General features: G+C 41.3%; 2 protein-coding genes across 2 annotated transcripts; one reads left to right on the top strand and one right to left on the bottom strand.

Annotated features, from left to right (window-relative positions):
- Positions 1-1,058: 1,058 nt before the first annotated feature.
- mfsd8l2 (major facilitator superfamily domain containing 8-like 2) lies at positions 1,059-9,532 on the bottom strand (the record flags this gene model as incomplete). Its single annotated transcript, XM_083991045.1, has 11 exons — positions 1,059-1,139; positions 2,406-2,536; positions 2,733-2,855; positions 3,856-4,069; positions 4,523-4,596; positions 6,682-6,964; positions 7,396-7,475; positions 7,741-7,860; positions 7,959-8,021; positions 9,043-9,228; positions 9,457-9,532. 11 exons carry the CDS (start codon positions 9,530-9,532, stop codon positions 1,059-1,061), a joined length of 1,431 nt encoding a protein of 476 aa, XP_083847171.1.
- A 1,601-nt stretch (positions 9,533-11,133) lies between these two features.
- kcnmb3 (potassium calcium-activated channel subfamily M regulatory beta subunit 3) lies at positions 11,134-14,924 on the top strand (the record flags this gene model as incomplete). The annotated part of the gene is made up of 4 exons (XM_083990805.1): positions 11,134-11,219; positions 12,746-12,955; positions 13,698-13,872; positions 14,556-14,924. 4 exons carry the CDS (start codon positions 11,134-11,136, stop codon positions 14,922-14,924), a joined length of 840 nt encoding a protein of 279 aa, XP_083846931.1.
- Positions 14,925-15,221: the final 297 nt, after the last annotated feature.

The raw sequence follows: 15,221 nt of genomic DNA, 5'->3' as shown, positions 1-15,221 counted from the left end.
AGAAAACTGGAAAGGTTACTGAGCCTTATCTGCAATTATGCAAAAACACAGAGATTGGCCGAACCCATGTTCATTGGTACAAAGGGAATCTACAATGCCTTGATGTTGCTTACAGCATTCTCCTGTTAGATACAGATGTGTAGCATACAGCACATCCTAGAGGAGAATATAGGCAAGAACAGCTGACTATACACTACTCACACCTTGTCATGTTTTGAATTATGAATACGGGCAATTAAACTTTAAATCCCCCCATAGTAAAAAAGATAAAGAACACTAATTAAAGTTTTTTTTTTAATATTAGGTTTTAATGTAAGAGCTTCTCATTTGCACATTAGATGCAGAGGGATAAATCCAGATAAAAAACAAACTGCTTTCGTTACATCCAAGGCTTTGTGTTTTATCTCAACAATAAAAGTGCTCAAATTTCCTCCAACACCAAAGTAAATACCAAGAAATCTGTAAAGCCTTATTCTCTTTGACCCTCCTCTTCTATCAGCTCCACTGACATGGAGCTGCTAAGATGTTGACAACTCCACTTCTGCACTCAATGTGTCAACTGTTTCATTTCCAGAGGGATTTTTTTTTTCTTTTTTTTTTCTTCAGAGGAAGAAAGACTTTGGACAAGAAATAAAAATTTTGGTACATGGGTCACATGATAAAACCAGCTCCTGCTATCTTTTCATCAACACCTGGGAATATAAATAGTTCAGTTTAAAAATAATGTCTTTCATCTTCGATTACACCTCTTAATATTCAATATGAGAGCAATGGTGCCCCCTTGTGTAAAATATAATTAATAGTCTGGTAGTAATGTGCATACTACTGTAGGTAGAATCTAATAAAAATATACTCACAATAGAGACTGTGCATTGTTTAAAACGTTCAGTGTTTCACCTCTATGTCACCTTCTGAGGTACAGCAGGTTATCTGAACATTTTTATTCCACACTCATACATTTTCCTCTGCAGCAAACTTATATCGATTCTCTCCCCAAAGTGAAGGGCATTCCCTCGGTCTGTCTTCAGCCTCGGCCGCTCCTCAGACAGACTGCAGCTCTATCCTCCGCTGTCAGAGCTCTGGGCGTGCTGCACTGCCCTGGGCTCAGTCAGCCGGTCGTAGGACAGTGCTGTCATAACCTGCAAAAATGTACAGCGTGATATGGCTTTAGAGAATAGAGAGCACCAAGTAATAAGTAGAGGCTATCAAAGACATGCTGAGTTAAGGGTTTTACGGGGAATTACACCCCATAGCTACTGTTTTTCAGTTTGGGTATCTGGAAAAAAAGAAAAGTTTTCTTAATCCCCAGCTTCGAGTTTCAATGGAGAAGATACTCTGAGAATAGAAAAGTAAACATTATGAAAGACTAGTCTATATCAATTCCAGCTTCTTGAAAATGCAGAAACTGAAGCAATTGTAATTAAGCATATTTGAGGACATATTCTCATTTCCTTTCTTGTCGAGGGCGAGATGAGAAAATTGATACCACTCGTATGCCTGGTCAGTAAATATTTAATCTGGTTTGCTTGGCAGGACCTGACTGTGCACTGGCATATAACTTCCCTTACCACAACGTAGCCTACTGTTATTTTTATGTTGGATAAAAATGACATGTTACTGAGCCTTAAAGGTGCTGGTGGCTGTATTACAGACAGTAGACTCTTAGCCTATAGCTTGAAGTCTGAAAACAGAGGGATTGGGAAAAAAGGTAACCCTTTAATTCACAGGCTGTTAATTACATGATAATGTCAAGAAATAGCCAAGAAATAAGGATTAATTAATAGCATCATGTCTAGAAATAGCCTAGAATAAAGGTCAATGTCATAGTAATGTCGAGAAATATAGCGAAGAAATAACGATTGATTGCGTAGAAATAGCCCAGAAATAACGATCAATTGCAAGGACTTGGTGGAGAAAGATTTTGGCCTCTCCCAAAAAATTCAAAGCATGAAAAGCATGTGTAATATTTTGCCTTCATGATGAAAAACATGACATTACTATGAAATTGACCGTTATTTCTAGGCTATTTCTTGACATTACTATGCAATTAATTGTTATTTCTTGACATTATCACGTAATTAACAGCCTGTAAATTGAAGGGTTGCCAAAGAAAAATATTACATTGGTGTCTCTACAGCTACAACTAATTAAACATAAAATATAAGTATAATGTATAATTTTAGTCTTCAGTCCTTAGAACTATTTAAACAAAATTAAACACAATATGTTTATTTTTGAGCTACTAAATACTGTTTCCTGTCTTTCTGCTAAGAATTGAGCTAACTAGCCGGATGCATCTTTGTGTCCAGTATGTGCATCTAACTATTCAATTGTATTGTCATATGTGGCAAACAGACATGAGTGGTATCAATTTTCCAATATTCAATGAAGCGTGTTCTGCTTACTGTGATCATTATGAGGAGAGCTAGCATCATGCCCAGCATTATGTACAAGTTATTGGTCAGTCCTCCAGCCCACAGAGGACCCAAGATGGTGGCCAAGCCTCCGATGGAGCGTCTGACGCCTTGGCTGAACCCTTCAGGTGACACACGACAGATAATCAAAGGTTAATTATTTTGTGTACAAACACTAAAATATGGCACTACAAATGCAGCATGAGCAACTCTATCTGCATCACAAACAATGAGCAGCAGCTTCTTGTTTTAATAGCCTACATTTAATAGTGAGCAAAAGCAAGCAGCGGAGAGGACCAGCACCAAAAATGAGCCAACCTTGTGTTTTCTCTGCTGTGACTTTGGAGAACAGAGACACCTGAGACACGGCCACAAAGGGAAGCCCCAGCAGCTGCAGAAACACCCCGATGATGAAGGCTGTCAGCTCCCACCCATAACCACCTGGCAGGGATTTAACAATAATACCACACTATTACTGAATTGCAAAATTTTGCCTGCAAAACAATATTACTCCGACTATATCTATAGGCTGAAATCTACCACCACCTCTCACATACCTATGAATATATTTTGTAGATGTAACACCTATTAGATTATGATATTTTGTTTCTTTTTATTTCTAATATGTAGTGAGAATGACTCAAAGTGTATGACAGATCCTACTTCAGTAGTCCAGTCCCTCTTCTCTCGGTTTTTAAGTTCCTTCCACAAATGGGTTGGCACCGCCAGAGATAGCTCTATCTGAAAATGAAACCACTGCCAAGCTGGCAGCCGCTACATTTTTGTTCTCTGCTGCTTCGCATCATGCACATGTTTGTGTGAATTTGTGCCCACTCAGACTGTTGGATGTTCCTGCATAAGCTGAAAGTCTGTAATCTTACAATCGAAATGCATTCTTACTGTATGAAATGTTGGGGTTTTTTAGTGGGTCAGGATTTTTTATTTTTTTATTTTTTTTTCACTTTTCTTATAAGGTGTCTGCCTTGTGTGTTTGATTTCTTTGTCTGGTTGCTTTAAGTGTAGCTGTGATATGTAGGATGTACTTTAACAAATAGCATATTTGTCCAATTAGATTACTGTAATCCTTTTATATGTACTCAGGCACTCTCAAGCTCCAGCACCTGTTACTTATAATCAGAGCGATAAACGTGACAAGCTACAACAGACGTAGGCCAACATGACCATACAGGATCCAGTTTGCCTGTATGATCTCCTGCTGGCCTGCCACAGCCTGAATGATATCATTTACAGAGCACATTCAATTCAGTCGGTGCATGTGTAACCCAATATGGCTCCACTGTGCTCTACACATCCGTCGCACAGAAAGGATTTGGCAAAGAATACAAGGCTTTTTTCTTTTCTTTTCTTTTTTTGGAGTCTGTCTGAGCCTTTCACATGTGTGTCTGGGTGTGTTTGTATGTTTTCCCGGACCAGTTCGCACCTCGAGGGTTGCAGAGGAAGATGAGGCACCAGATACAGGCGGCGCAGCAGATGACCAGGCCCACGGCCAGCACTGCTCGGTCCGCCACCTTCCTGCTCAGCCAGCGCACAAAGAAGAAGCCCAGGATGACCTCCACCCCGCACAGGCTGTACATCAGGCTGTTGCCCAGCTCACCGAAGCTGAAGTAGCGCTGTGTCATAGGAGTCACCATGGTCTGGGGGTTTTTAGAAAGATTTCACAGGGGGGCATAGATGAAGTGATTCAGTCAGATGGAGAGGAGGAGAGTCTTATTAGAACTGAAACAAGCACCTTTTAAGTCCTTCAAAGGCTTCATTCAGTCCACATCAAAAGGAGTGTTCTGTTTTGATATTAAAATGATTATAATCCAGGTCAGCACAGTGTGACTCTTCAGTCACCACGATTTAATGAGGAGAGAAAACGCCTCTTCATTTTCCTCAATGTAGGGATTGATTATGTTCACTTGCTACATTCGTTATATTCTGAGCATTAAGCGATACATGATTATTATCTCAAAGTAATAGAGCAGGTCTTCCCGGGTAAGGCTCAGATGGATGCAGTGTGGATGAAGCCCTGGGTAAAATAGTGTGACATTGTGTGAAATGTTTGGAAACTCAGGCTGATGGATCTCAACGGTAACTGCTCTCACCTCCAGCGCTGTCTGATTGAAGAGAGTGATGAACTGAGCCGTGAGGAGAACAACCACCTCCTCTCTCAGGAACTCTGCGGAGTGAAAGACAGAGTGATACACTGAAAAAACCAGAGAAGCCAAAGAGAAAATCATAAAACAAGCTCAAGCGGTAACATGAAATTGAAAGTTTCGACTGGTGAGGTATGTCGAGATAAAGAAGTTTAAAGAGAAAAAGAAAAGTTGGACTATCTGAAAGTAATCTTTAGACTGAAAGAGGCAGGCGTAACGAATCCTGGCTGGTTGGTCTTGTTGATCCTCTAGTCCAATAAACTGTATTTCTTTTTCTAGAGATAACTGTGAGTTTGGTTTTTAATTTTGCTCTTATATCCAAAACAAGATAACAGGAGAAAAAAATGTATTTTAATAAATTCCAGATTTTGACACCAGCTTTTCCTGGAACGCAGTCTCCCTTATGGACTTGGAGAGGAGGAAAAATGAGCTGGGCTCGCTGCTAAATTTGGAAGTACGTGCCAGATGGCTCAGGGAATGGGCTTGATATTACAGTGTGTGATCTACTATGATTCAGTTTCTCCTGTTTGGTGTTTGCACTATTTTTTATGTATATCATTTAATTTTGGTGCAGTCCTGCATCCGTATGTGTGCATTATATATATGTGTGTCGTGTAAATTTGTGTTAATATGGCTTTGAAAACGTTAAATGTTTAAAGGGGCTCTCAAGTGACTTAACATTGTACTTCCATAAAGTTGGAGGACTTGCAAGGGACAAATGAAGAAAAAAAACAATGCAGCAGAGACATGCTGACTTTTAGCAGAGAGTTACAAAACACTGTTCTGCATCTATAATGTGTTCCCTGAGACTATTATTGCCTTGTAAAAAGTCCACAGACCTGACATAACCCTGATGACATCATCAGGGTACACCTCCTTAAGTCTAAAATTATCTTCACTGGTAAAATTGCTGGAGAGAACCTTAAAATATCGCAATATAAAAAAAATACAAATTTAAAAATGTATAATCAGCAATGACAAATGCACAGATTATAAACTGTGTTATTAATCAGTCTTAAAATTTAAAGATGTTTTAACACTTATACAATGTCTGTCAGCAGCTGGTTAGCTTAGCTTAGCAGATAGTTTATATATTAAAGAGAGAAAAAACCTAGCACCTACAATTTCTGTACACATTATAATATATTATCTATCTAATCTTTACAATAGAAAAATAAAAGCATCAACTTTAAGGGTTTGGATGTTGTGGGTAGAAGCAATTTGACACATTGAAAGTCCCCGCAACCTTTAAAGTACTGAAGCCTTAATTCTATGATATCTGTATTTACAGAACTGTCATATTATAGCTGCAGACATGCTGTAACAGCTAACAGACTCTCATAGTCTACATGCCAGAGCTATCCACCAGTTTTACTTGAGAATTTCTGGTGTTGCAGGATTTCTTTAAAACAAAATGGGATCAATAAGACGAGTGTTGGCCACATGATCAATTCTGCCTCTATTTCGTCCACAGGTCAACCACAGCAAGACAGTCAATAAAGAAGGAAGTCTGCTATCCATCCCTGTGCCACATCCTCAAAGAGTGAGAGAATCGATACAACGGTTTGACACACACACACACACACACACACACGCACACACACACACACACACACACACACACACACACACACACACACACACACGTCGTACACCCACACACATTTTCCATTCTCTGGTTCTCTCTTGAGGAATTCTGCATGGTGTGTCAGATCAGATTCCCTGTGTATTGATTGGACTTGTGTGTTTGTGTCTGGCTCATGTCAGAGTGTGTGTGTATCGTAAGTATATATATATATATCTGATGTCAGATGTCCTATTGGATTAGTGTTATAGTAGGTTTGCATGGGATTGCATGGGATACACGCAGTGATTGCTTGCAAGTATTGATTAACTTCTTCTATACTTTCCTAGAGTCTGTGTGCGTGTGAGTGTGTGTAGTTGTGTGTGTGCTTGTGTGTATGAGTGTAAGCAATTCAACAGATTAGAGCAGATACCAAACATCTCAGACAGTGACACCTCCTCCTACATGAGGCCCACAGACAGGACTGAGGAGAAAACTGACAGTCATTGTTGAGGACAGGTATACGTCAAACCTGCTCGCTCACCTCTGCTGGCGCTGAAGTTTCCAAAGGGGTTGGAGACTGTCAAGACATCATGGACGGGCTGCGTCTCAGACGGGGCGGAGGTCTCCGATTGGCTGGAGCTGACAGCTCTGTAGGTGAGCACCGGCTCGTCGTCATAACCCATCAGAGGCATGTCCTCTTCGTCGGCCTCCTCCTGTTTCATCTCCACCATCACAGCTCCGTCCTCTGAGGTGATGGGTGGGACGTCCCAGTACATCGCCAGGACCACACACTGGAGCAGCATCCACAACAGGCACATGAAGATCTGAGAGTATAAAGAGCAGATGAGAATATTTTAGAATTTAACCTAAAAAAGTGTTTTTCATGACATTTGATACATGAATAACATTCAAAAATAAAGTAACCCAGGACGGTTCAATCAAGAGAGACATGCGGTGTCAAATTATGTGAGAAAATGGGATAGGCAGAGTGACTTTGTTATATCTCATTGAAGCTAAATCTGTGCTACAGGTGTTTTATTCAGAGACTCATGAGATGGAAATAGATCGATATGGGTTGTTACGGGCCTGAGTATTGCTGCAGGTGTTTTGTATTCTTACTCAGAGGAGAACAGAAAAATGCATGTGAGGCAGGAGCGGTGCCGAATGCTCAGCAACTATTTCTGTAGATTGTTTCTGTATTCATGAGGTTTTTGTAGAAGCTTAGATTACTGATTACTGATCTGGATGCTGTTACCCCAGGAGACGTATACTTGTTCACAACAAAGGGCCCCAGTTTGAAATCACACAGCCGCAGGAACAGGTTGAACGCCGGCCCTGGAGAGAAAAGAGGAAGTGCTTTAAAGAGGAGATGGAATAAAAACAGGAGGATGTGTGGAGACAGCGCAGCCTCCACCTTGGTGATTTTATTGAATGTCTTCTTCTCACAGTTGAAACTGCACATCAAAGAAGACATCACAAAATCTATCTCTGTCTGATATTTCTCAGAGGACAGGGAAGGTGGAGGGTTGAGATGACACCACTCTCTGTGGTAAGATGAAGGGCAGGGGTGTAGGGGAAAGGGTTGGAGGGGGGGACGGACCGACAAGGAGGCCAGCCTGTCGACAGGCCATGATGGCAGCGAAGATACCGGCGCGCTCCTCTGGCCGAGTGCTGCGGGTCAGGAAACCGAAGATGCAGGAGCCCGCTCCTGCCCCGACACCTGAGAGGAAGAAAACCCTGCTGTTACACCACCACAGGGTCTGCATCAAGCTAATACAGTGCATGCTCTGTTTGTTATTTGCATGTGTATGTGTGTACCTGCTACAAGTCGACTCCATAGTAACAGCCACTTTGAATATCCAATAAAATACATGAAATTACCTGAGGACAAATAGAAATGGCAGAAAATTTACATTTAGGATAAATGCTGCCACCACATGAATCTCTCCTATATCTCCAAATTCATACAAACATTCATGATGACCAGATAATGAATCCTAATTTCTCTAGATTTCAGATAAACATTTAGGATTTTAAATGAAACACCTCAACAACACGACAACTACAAATTTCAAATGCTATTTTTGCCATTATGTAGGTTTATGATCAACCTGTAAAACTAATGTGTTTCAGCTGCAGTTTGAATTTGAATAGGCTATGATTAGCAAATGTTAGCAAATTAAGATGGTGAGCATTGTAAACACTACAGCTACTACACATTCACCTTTAAGCATTGTCATGTGAGAATGCTAACTTTAGCTTTTAGCTATTCATTAAATAGTGGTATGTAACAGTAGTAGTAGCAGTACTGGTGCTGACTATTCTCATATACAGTATATCTTTACCTTTTTACCACTTTATGTAATATATGCACATCATTGAATTTCAATGAATGGAATAGGCTATACAAAAATAAATAAATATAAAGTCATATGAACATAAATCCAGGATAGGATGTGAAATTGATAACCTAAAACAATCTGCTAACATCTATGGTGACATCATAAACATTGTTGTATGGATGTGTGTGCGTGTGTTTTCCCTTTTCTTTGAATGGCTACTCTGCATTATAATCAACATATTAAAGTTAATTGGTCTCCATAATGCATTGTAAAGAGCAGTCTACGATATGTGCTCACAAACTGAGAAGTAACTTTATGCAATTATGTACCACACAGGCAGTGTGAAAAAAGGAACTAATTAAAAGAAATGACCTTAGACCTGTATTTATTTTCATCTGAGCACATTAAAGGTTTCTACATGGATCACATTGCAGTGTGTGGTGAGTGGTTAATATAAAAATGATTTTATATACAGACCCCAAATACAGAGTTTCACGCAACAACTGAAAGCATGGTCTAAATTTCTGTCATGTGATTTGTCTTGTGGCACGACAACTCACCCGCAATCTCAAAAAGATTCGAAAAAAGAATGATGGACTTTGTAGTTTTGGACCGGTCTGACCAGAGCCCAAAAAGCGGGCCTGTGAGCAGCCCGCTCAGACTGAAAGCAGACAGACCCAAACCCAGGAAATAAGGAGGGGCCTCCAAAATCTGCAGGTACCTCCATATTGTAGGCAGAATGACGGCTGAGACAAATGATGGAGGAAAAGCACAGAGACAAAAAAAACAATGGGATATGTAAATGACAAGCTTTGTTTACCCACGGCAAAATGTATTTGAATTACATCAGATGTCAGATCCTCAGTGAAGTGAGCATGCAGCCAAAATGCCAAGCAATTTTTTTGTTCCAGCCTGCTTTAATGAGATCATTATCACATGTCTTGAAGTCTATAAAGCTTTCATAGTGAACTTACCATACTCAATGCCGCTCAGCATGAATATCAGTCCAATGGTTAGAAAAGTTAGATTCCTCTTTTGGTGATTATCCATTGTGCTCAGTGGCTTACTGCCTTTTATACACCGACCTCTGACTGTACATGTTGTTGAGAAATGTTGTTCAGAGACTTAATCAGATAACAGGAGACACTGTGCGTCCAATTACCACTGCTGGCCCGGGTAATCAGGAATTTGTTGCACCATTGTACAAGGCCATTTCAGACCCTCACACAGATAGCAAACAGATCGTATAAAGCTCCTGCAACTGAAGAGGCTGAGCGAGGGTGAGAGCTGAAACACAGCTTAGAGCGCATCGAGTCAGCGGTGGAGACAGTGCAGTCCAGTATGAAACGAGTAATCCATTTTCATCACGCATTTATGTTAAAGATGAAATTCTGTTTGAGACGCGTACACAGTGCGGCACCATGCAGCGAGCATCACGGGAAAGGCAATGTCTCAGGTTACTAGGTGAGGTAAAAGTACACTGAGCTTTATACATTTTTAATCTTGTTTTCTTCAGTTTCATCAAAAGCACTTGGTTCTCCAACAACCCTGTGAAGAAAAGTGCAGGGCCTGTGTCCTCTCCTTTGTAGGCTACAGATATGAATAACTCTGTTTTTGAATAAAGAGAAAAAAGAGAGAGGAGTGGGGTGGGGGGAGGGGGCTCATTTTACCAGTTTACAAACACATTCAATCACATATAGTCATTAAGCTATAAAGGTAATAAATAATATCAGATAAAACATGAAAACATTTCCCAGAATATGGAGCTTTACCACGAGTGCATGTGATAAGAGAAAATACTCAAAATAACACTCTATTGTATTCAATACTGAATAAATTAGGTATGACATCGCTGTCTGTTATATTGAATGGTTGGCTCCATTTCCAAGCTGCTGTGGTGTTCCTTGCCTTGGGCTTGTTATATTAAACAGAACTGTCACCAAGTTAATACCTCCATATGTTTTTCCAGCAATCCATGAATAATACAGGGAGTTTCGATTGTTTGAATAACACATATAAACTCAGTGTGTTGCACTCACACTCTCACACACTCACAAGGTGTTGGGATAATCTGACAGGTCTCCAGCTCAACAACCCAATGGGATAATGAGACGTCGCAGGACACACGTGTTTGGGTTAGTATTAACTGAATGAGTGTGTGAATTGTGTGTGAGGATGGTTGATCTGACCCACGGCGGCCACTTCACACCTCCTTCCTCTTGTCTTCTGCTCACTGCCTGTTCTTCAAGCTGGCTTTGTTGTTTCATCCTGTTCAAAAAGTTAATAATCAAGAGGCGATTCAGGTTTTCCATGACAAACTGCCGCATGCAGCCGAGTCGCACGGGGCCCACTGAGAGGCCATTAGCATCCTACCTGCCTTACCTGTGGCGGTTTCTATAGAAACACACATGAGAGAGGAAGGTGTTGTTGCACTCACCTTTGAGCCTTGGTAAACAACAGGGAGTTCCCCGGTGAATAAACTGCAATCTAGTCGTCTCAGTCAGTCAGCAGCACGCTGCATCGGAGCCTGTTGAAGACACAAGATGATGTGTGAGTTGTTGACAGGAGGACATTTGACTTTCAGATAGAGAGGCGCTTGTTAGGTGGCCATACTTACTTGGTGCTGGGAGGTGGCAGCGATAGGAGTGGGCATGTTCTTGAGCACAGCTTCTCCCCGGAGGTCGCTCAGCATCCCCATTAACATCAACCTGCAGGGTGCTCGCAGGCGGCAGACACGGTAAGAGAGGACAATCGACTGGGCCAGGCAGCCGGGCTTTGAAAACACTGTTGGGAGTTCATTATGAAGGAAAAACACTGGTGAAGTTCAACAAGTTTTAGATGCAGATTTCCTACTCTTCGGTAGATATCAGTATGTATGATTATCCATACTTTATTTGCCCGTTAGGGGTGTGAAAGAATTATGAGAGTTAAATAATTAAATAAGACCAATGGATAGAACTGACAGGTTTGTATTGACTTTGACTATATTGACTCAGTCAATATTGCATCCCACCATTGTCATGAAGATTATTAGCTGGTAGAAAGCAATACGTTTTCTGTCCCTGGAGAAACTTTTGAAGGAAATTACTCGTCGGTCTCATCAGTTAAAGGTCCCTTGTGTAGTAACAGAGGTGCCATATGAGTGGGTTTGGTTTTGTGTTGGTTACATAATACACAACCTATCTGATGTTTTATGACAAAGGAAATACATTCAAAACATTTAGAGGTCCCGAATTTTACACTCTTGTTTTATTTGAAATATTGTGTATTGTTTAAGCAAAGACCATCTCAGTGTCATCTGACTTCCCCCTCTCTCAGTCAGAAGAAAGGAGGCTCTGATTCTCTCCTCTGATTGGCTGTTGACTGGTTTCTGATTGATCAAATAACATATTATAGCAGATTTCAGGTAAACACTCAAAGAAACAAAATCCTGAAGGTCAGATGGTAGGTATTGGTGGGTGGGGCTTCTGGCTGTGTCTGCTTTCTTGTGACATCACAAAGTCATAGAAGTCCTGACAGCTCATTTTAAGGTACTGTTTCTGAATTTAAGTATAAGTGTCAATGTCTCTGTGGACTGAGCACTTTGGGCCACATAATCGAGATCTGTTTTATAATCAAAAAGACATTGATATGAAATCTCACCTGTATGGGAGATTTAATTTTTAGGTTACATGTTAATATTTAAAATGTTCTCTAAAACCCTGTGTTATGACAAAGGATATCTTGGCCTTCATTTTCATTTTTTGTAAATCTGTTGCTTATAATTCACATGGAAGTGCAATACTAAACCGCCGGGGAGGTGTATCTTGTCACTGAAACACAGTGAGATTTCTGTTTATAGCTTAGAAATGCAGTTAAAGCACTAGTTTTGACTGGTTAATTTTTTATGAGCTCTCTGTTGTGCAAAGCTGAGTAAAAAGAGAAAATCCTTGGGGAGGAAGGTTATTTTTTTAAATATTACATAGCGCTGCCTCCAGTTTAAATTAGAAAATAAGTCTCAATCTTTGGACTGAATCATATGTCTTCACCTGAATCTTCATTAACTGCTCAGATACCCTGTCCTCCTGAAATCTCATGCTGTTCAAAAGAGTGAAAAATGAATCAAATGAACCAAATCATCTTGAGTCGACAATGAAATTTATTGATGCACTTAATCAAAAAAAAAATTGAATGTGAATTGCTGCTGAATTAAATCATGATATCCCTGGTAGCTGTGTACGTATTCATATGTGTGTGTCTGTGTCTCCTCCTTATGAATGAGAGACACGGGGATCTCTTCCACTCTGCAGCGGGACAGGAGTGGGAGTGGAGCAGAGGGGGGGACGGACGTGGAGGACAGCAAGCTCGGTCCCAGATGCCGGTTTCAAGTGTTGGGGAAGACAGAGCCGTCCTGCTGGGCTTCGCCATGATGGCCTTCTCTGTGCTCATGTTCTTCGTGGTTGGCATCACTTTGGTCAAACCCTTTTTTAAAAGGTACATGACTAGTTTTAACTTGTACATGATATTAAACAATAATATGAATTATTACTCCGGCAAATATCATGAAAATCCAGTTGAAACTAATTTTGTGTTTTAATCATTAATTCATTATATTTTGATGAAACATTTTCTGCATGATAAATGACGTAATCAATCAACAAATAATTGATTATCAAAACTGCTGATTTTCTTTTTTATCAACTAATTAATTGCAAAGTCCTTAGATAATTAACACATTTAAGAGAATGTACTCTCTAGATCAACAAGGAAACTTTCCTTAAACATTAACCATGAGCAATATGAGGTAGTAACACCAGCATGGCCACAATGACAGTGCTGTCATGGCGATGTTCGGGAGGATTAATGTCTACCTAGCATGCTTACACATAATTAATTGGCACTGAATGCAAAGCACAGACAAAGATGGTGAGAGAGTCATTAGTATCGTAAACACAGTCATTCCCTAAAGTACAGGAAATCTGATGATGGTGTTAGATGAGACTTTAAAAGTCAGAAGACTTCAGATGTTGAGATATTTTGCAGTAAGTGAAAAGTCAGTGGGGTATGTGCAAAATGGCATGGCAACCATCCAATAGTTGCTAGAATATCCAAAAATGGTGACTGGACCGAGGGATAGACTGATGTTGCCATGGGTAAAATACAATTAGTGCATCTGTGGTTTGAGTTTAAAGGTGTTAGGGGACACCTCCAACCTGTCCAGACTCTTGTTTTCCAGTAACTGGGTGGAGGAAACCAGCTGTGTGTTGGTGCGGACCGACATCCTGAAAGACTGGGTGGACTGCAGAGGTGTGAGCACAGTGCCATGCCTCAGGGCGATGGTTAACCTCACAGGCTCCAACCAAAGCGCTTTCCTTCACTTCGATGAAGAATCTGTCCTCCTCACTCCGGAGGTAAGGATTTATCAAACTTTTAGAGTGCACCTGTAGCCGATGTCATATCTGGCCCTCTGCGTTGTGATTCTCACGGCCTGCCCTAGGTGGGTTTCGATCCCACGACCTCCCGCACCGGAGGCGACGATGCTAACCTCTTCGCCAAGAGACTGACAACCGCCTGGCAGGTTGGTTAGCACGTCTTTCATGGGTGGAGTGAGTGCACATCCGTTACACACCTTTTATTTTTATGAGACTCAGGCTTGAATCTGTTTCGCACCAGATGTGATGTGTCAGGTGGCAGGATGGAGACCCAGACCCAGGAGGAGTGGATTTGAGCATTAAAGCTTCATGTAGGACCTTGTTTCACAGGATAATGCTGGTTTTCATATTAGCCATCTAAGCAAGGACATAAAAAAGCAGCAAAAAACTGAACAAGCTGACAGGATGGAAAACTAGCAGCACACTCCTGTGCCCTTGTGAATAAGCAGGCAGACATTATTAGGAGGTGCTGCTCCCCAAAGAGATTGTATTGAATATTTTTCAGTACCTGTGCAGCAAATAGAGGCCAGGGAGGGCTATTCCTTTTTTAACAACCTCAATTAAAAAAGACCTTGCATCTCATCTGATTGTAATCAGCAGAATCGACTGTATCAACCAGGTCAATGATGGAAAATACAGCGCTGTCATTTATTTTCCTACAGTGTTTCTACCTACCCAAATGTCAGATGGAAAGAGTTGATCTCCTGGATGAAGTGCAGAGAGTCAAGAAGGCCTTGGACGATCAGATGAAAAACCACTCATCGTGCATCACCGATTCCACGGGCAACCCCAGGAATGCCATCCTATGCAAGAAGTACACGTTGAAGAAGACCCTGTTTGCACTGCTGTGGCCGTGTCTGATGCTGTGCGGTGGAGCTCTGATGGTGGGCCTTGTGAAGCTGACACAGTTTCTGGCTTGTATGTCCTCCAAGGTGCACAGTGAAACTGCAGGGAACAGATTGACGTCAAGATCCACCCAGGGAAAACTGTACAGACTCCTTCGGCGAGCCAGCGTGCAGTCGCCCTCTTGATGTATTCAGGGTTTATCAGAGAAGAAGGACAAGGACAGAGAAAGGCTCCTCAACCGACTGGTGGTGGACGACTGGAAGGAGCCTGGGATTGGGAAAAGCTGGCTGATTTAGGCCAACTGATGGAGAGCACTAATGCTGGAGAGCAATAGTGCATCCAGTGGAGGGCATCGTAGCAACATCCACCATCAGGCAGCTGAAGGAGTCGTTGGGCAGACCCTCAAGGAAACACCAGGGGCTGCAGATTAGAAAGAAAGACCACAGCAGGTCATCAAGAAGATCGGGACACACCAGTCTGAT

Source organism: Trachurus trachurus (genome assembly GCF_905171665.1).
Source record: "Trachurus trachurus genome assembly, chromosome: 17".
In the NCBI taxonomy this organism is placed as follows: domain Eukaryota; kingdom Metazoa; phylum Chordata; class Actinopteri; order Carangiformes; family Carangidae; genus Trachurus; species Trachurus trachurus.
The sequence above is the reverse complement of the archived record's forward strand: the minus strand, read 5'-3'. Positions and strand labels throughout refer to the sequence as shown.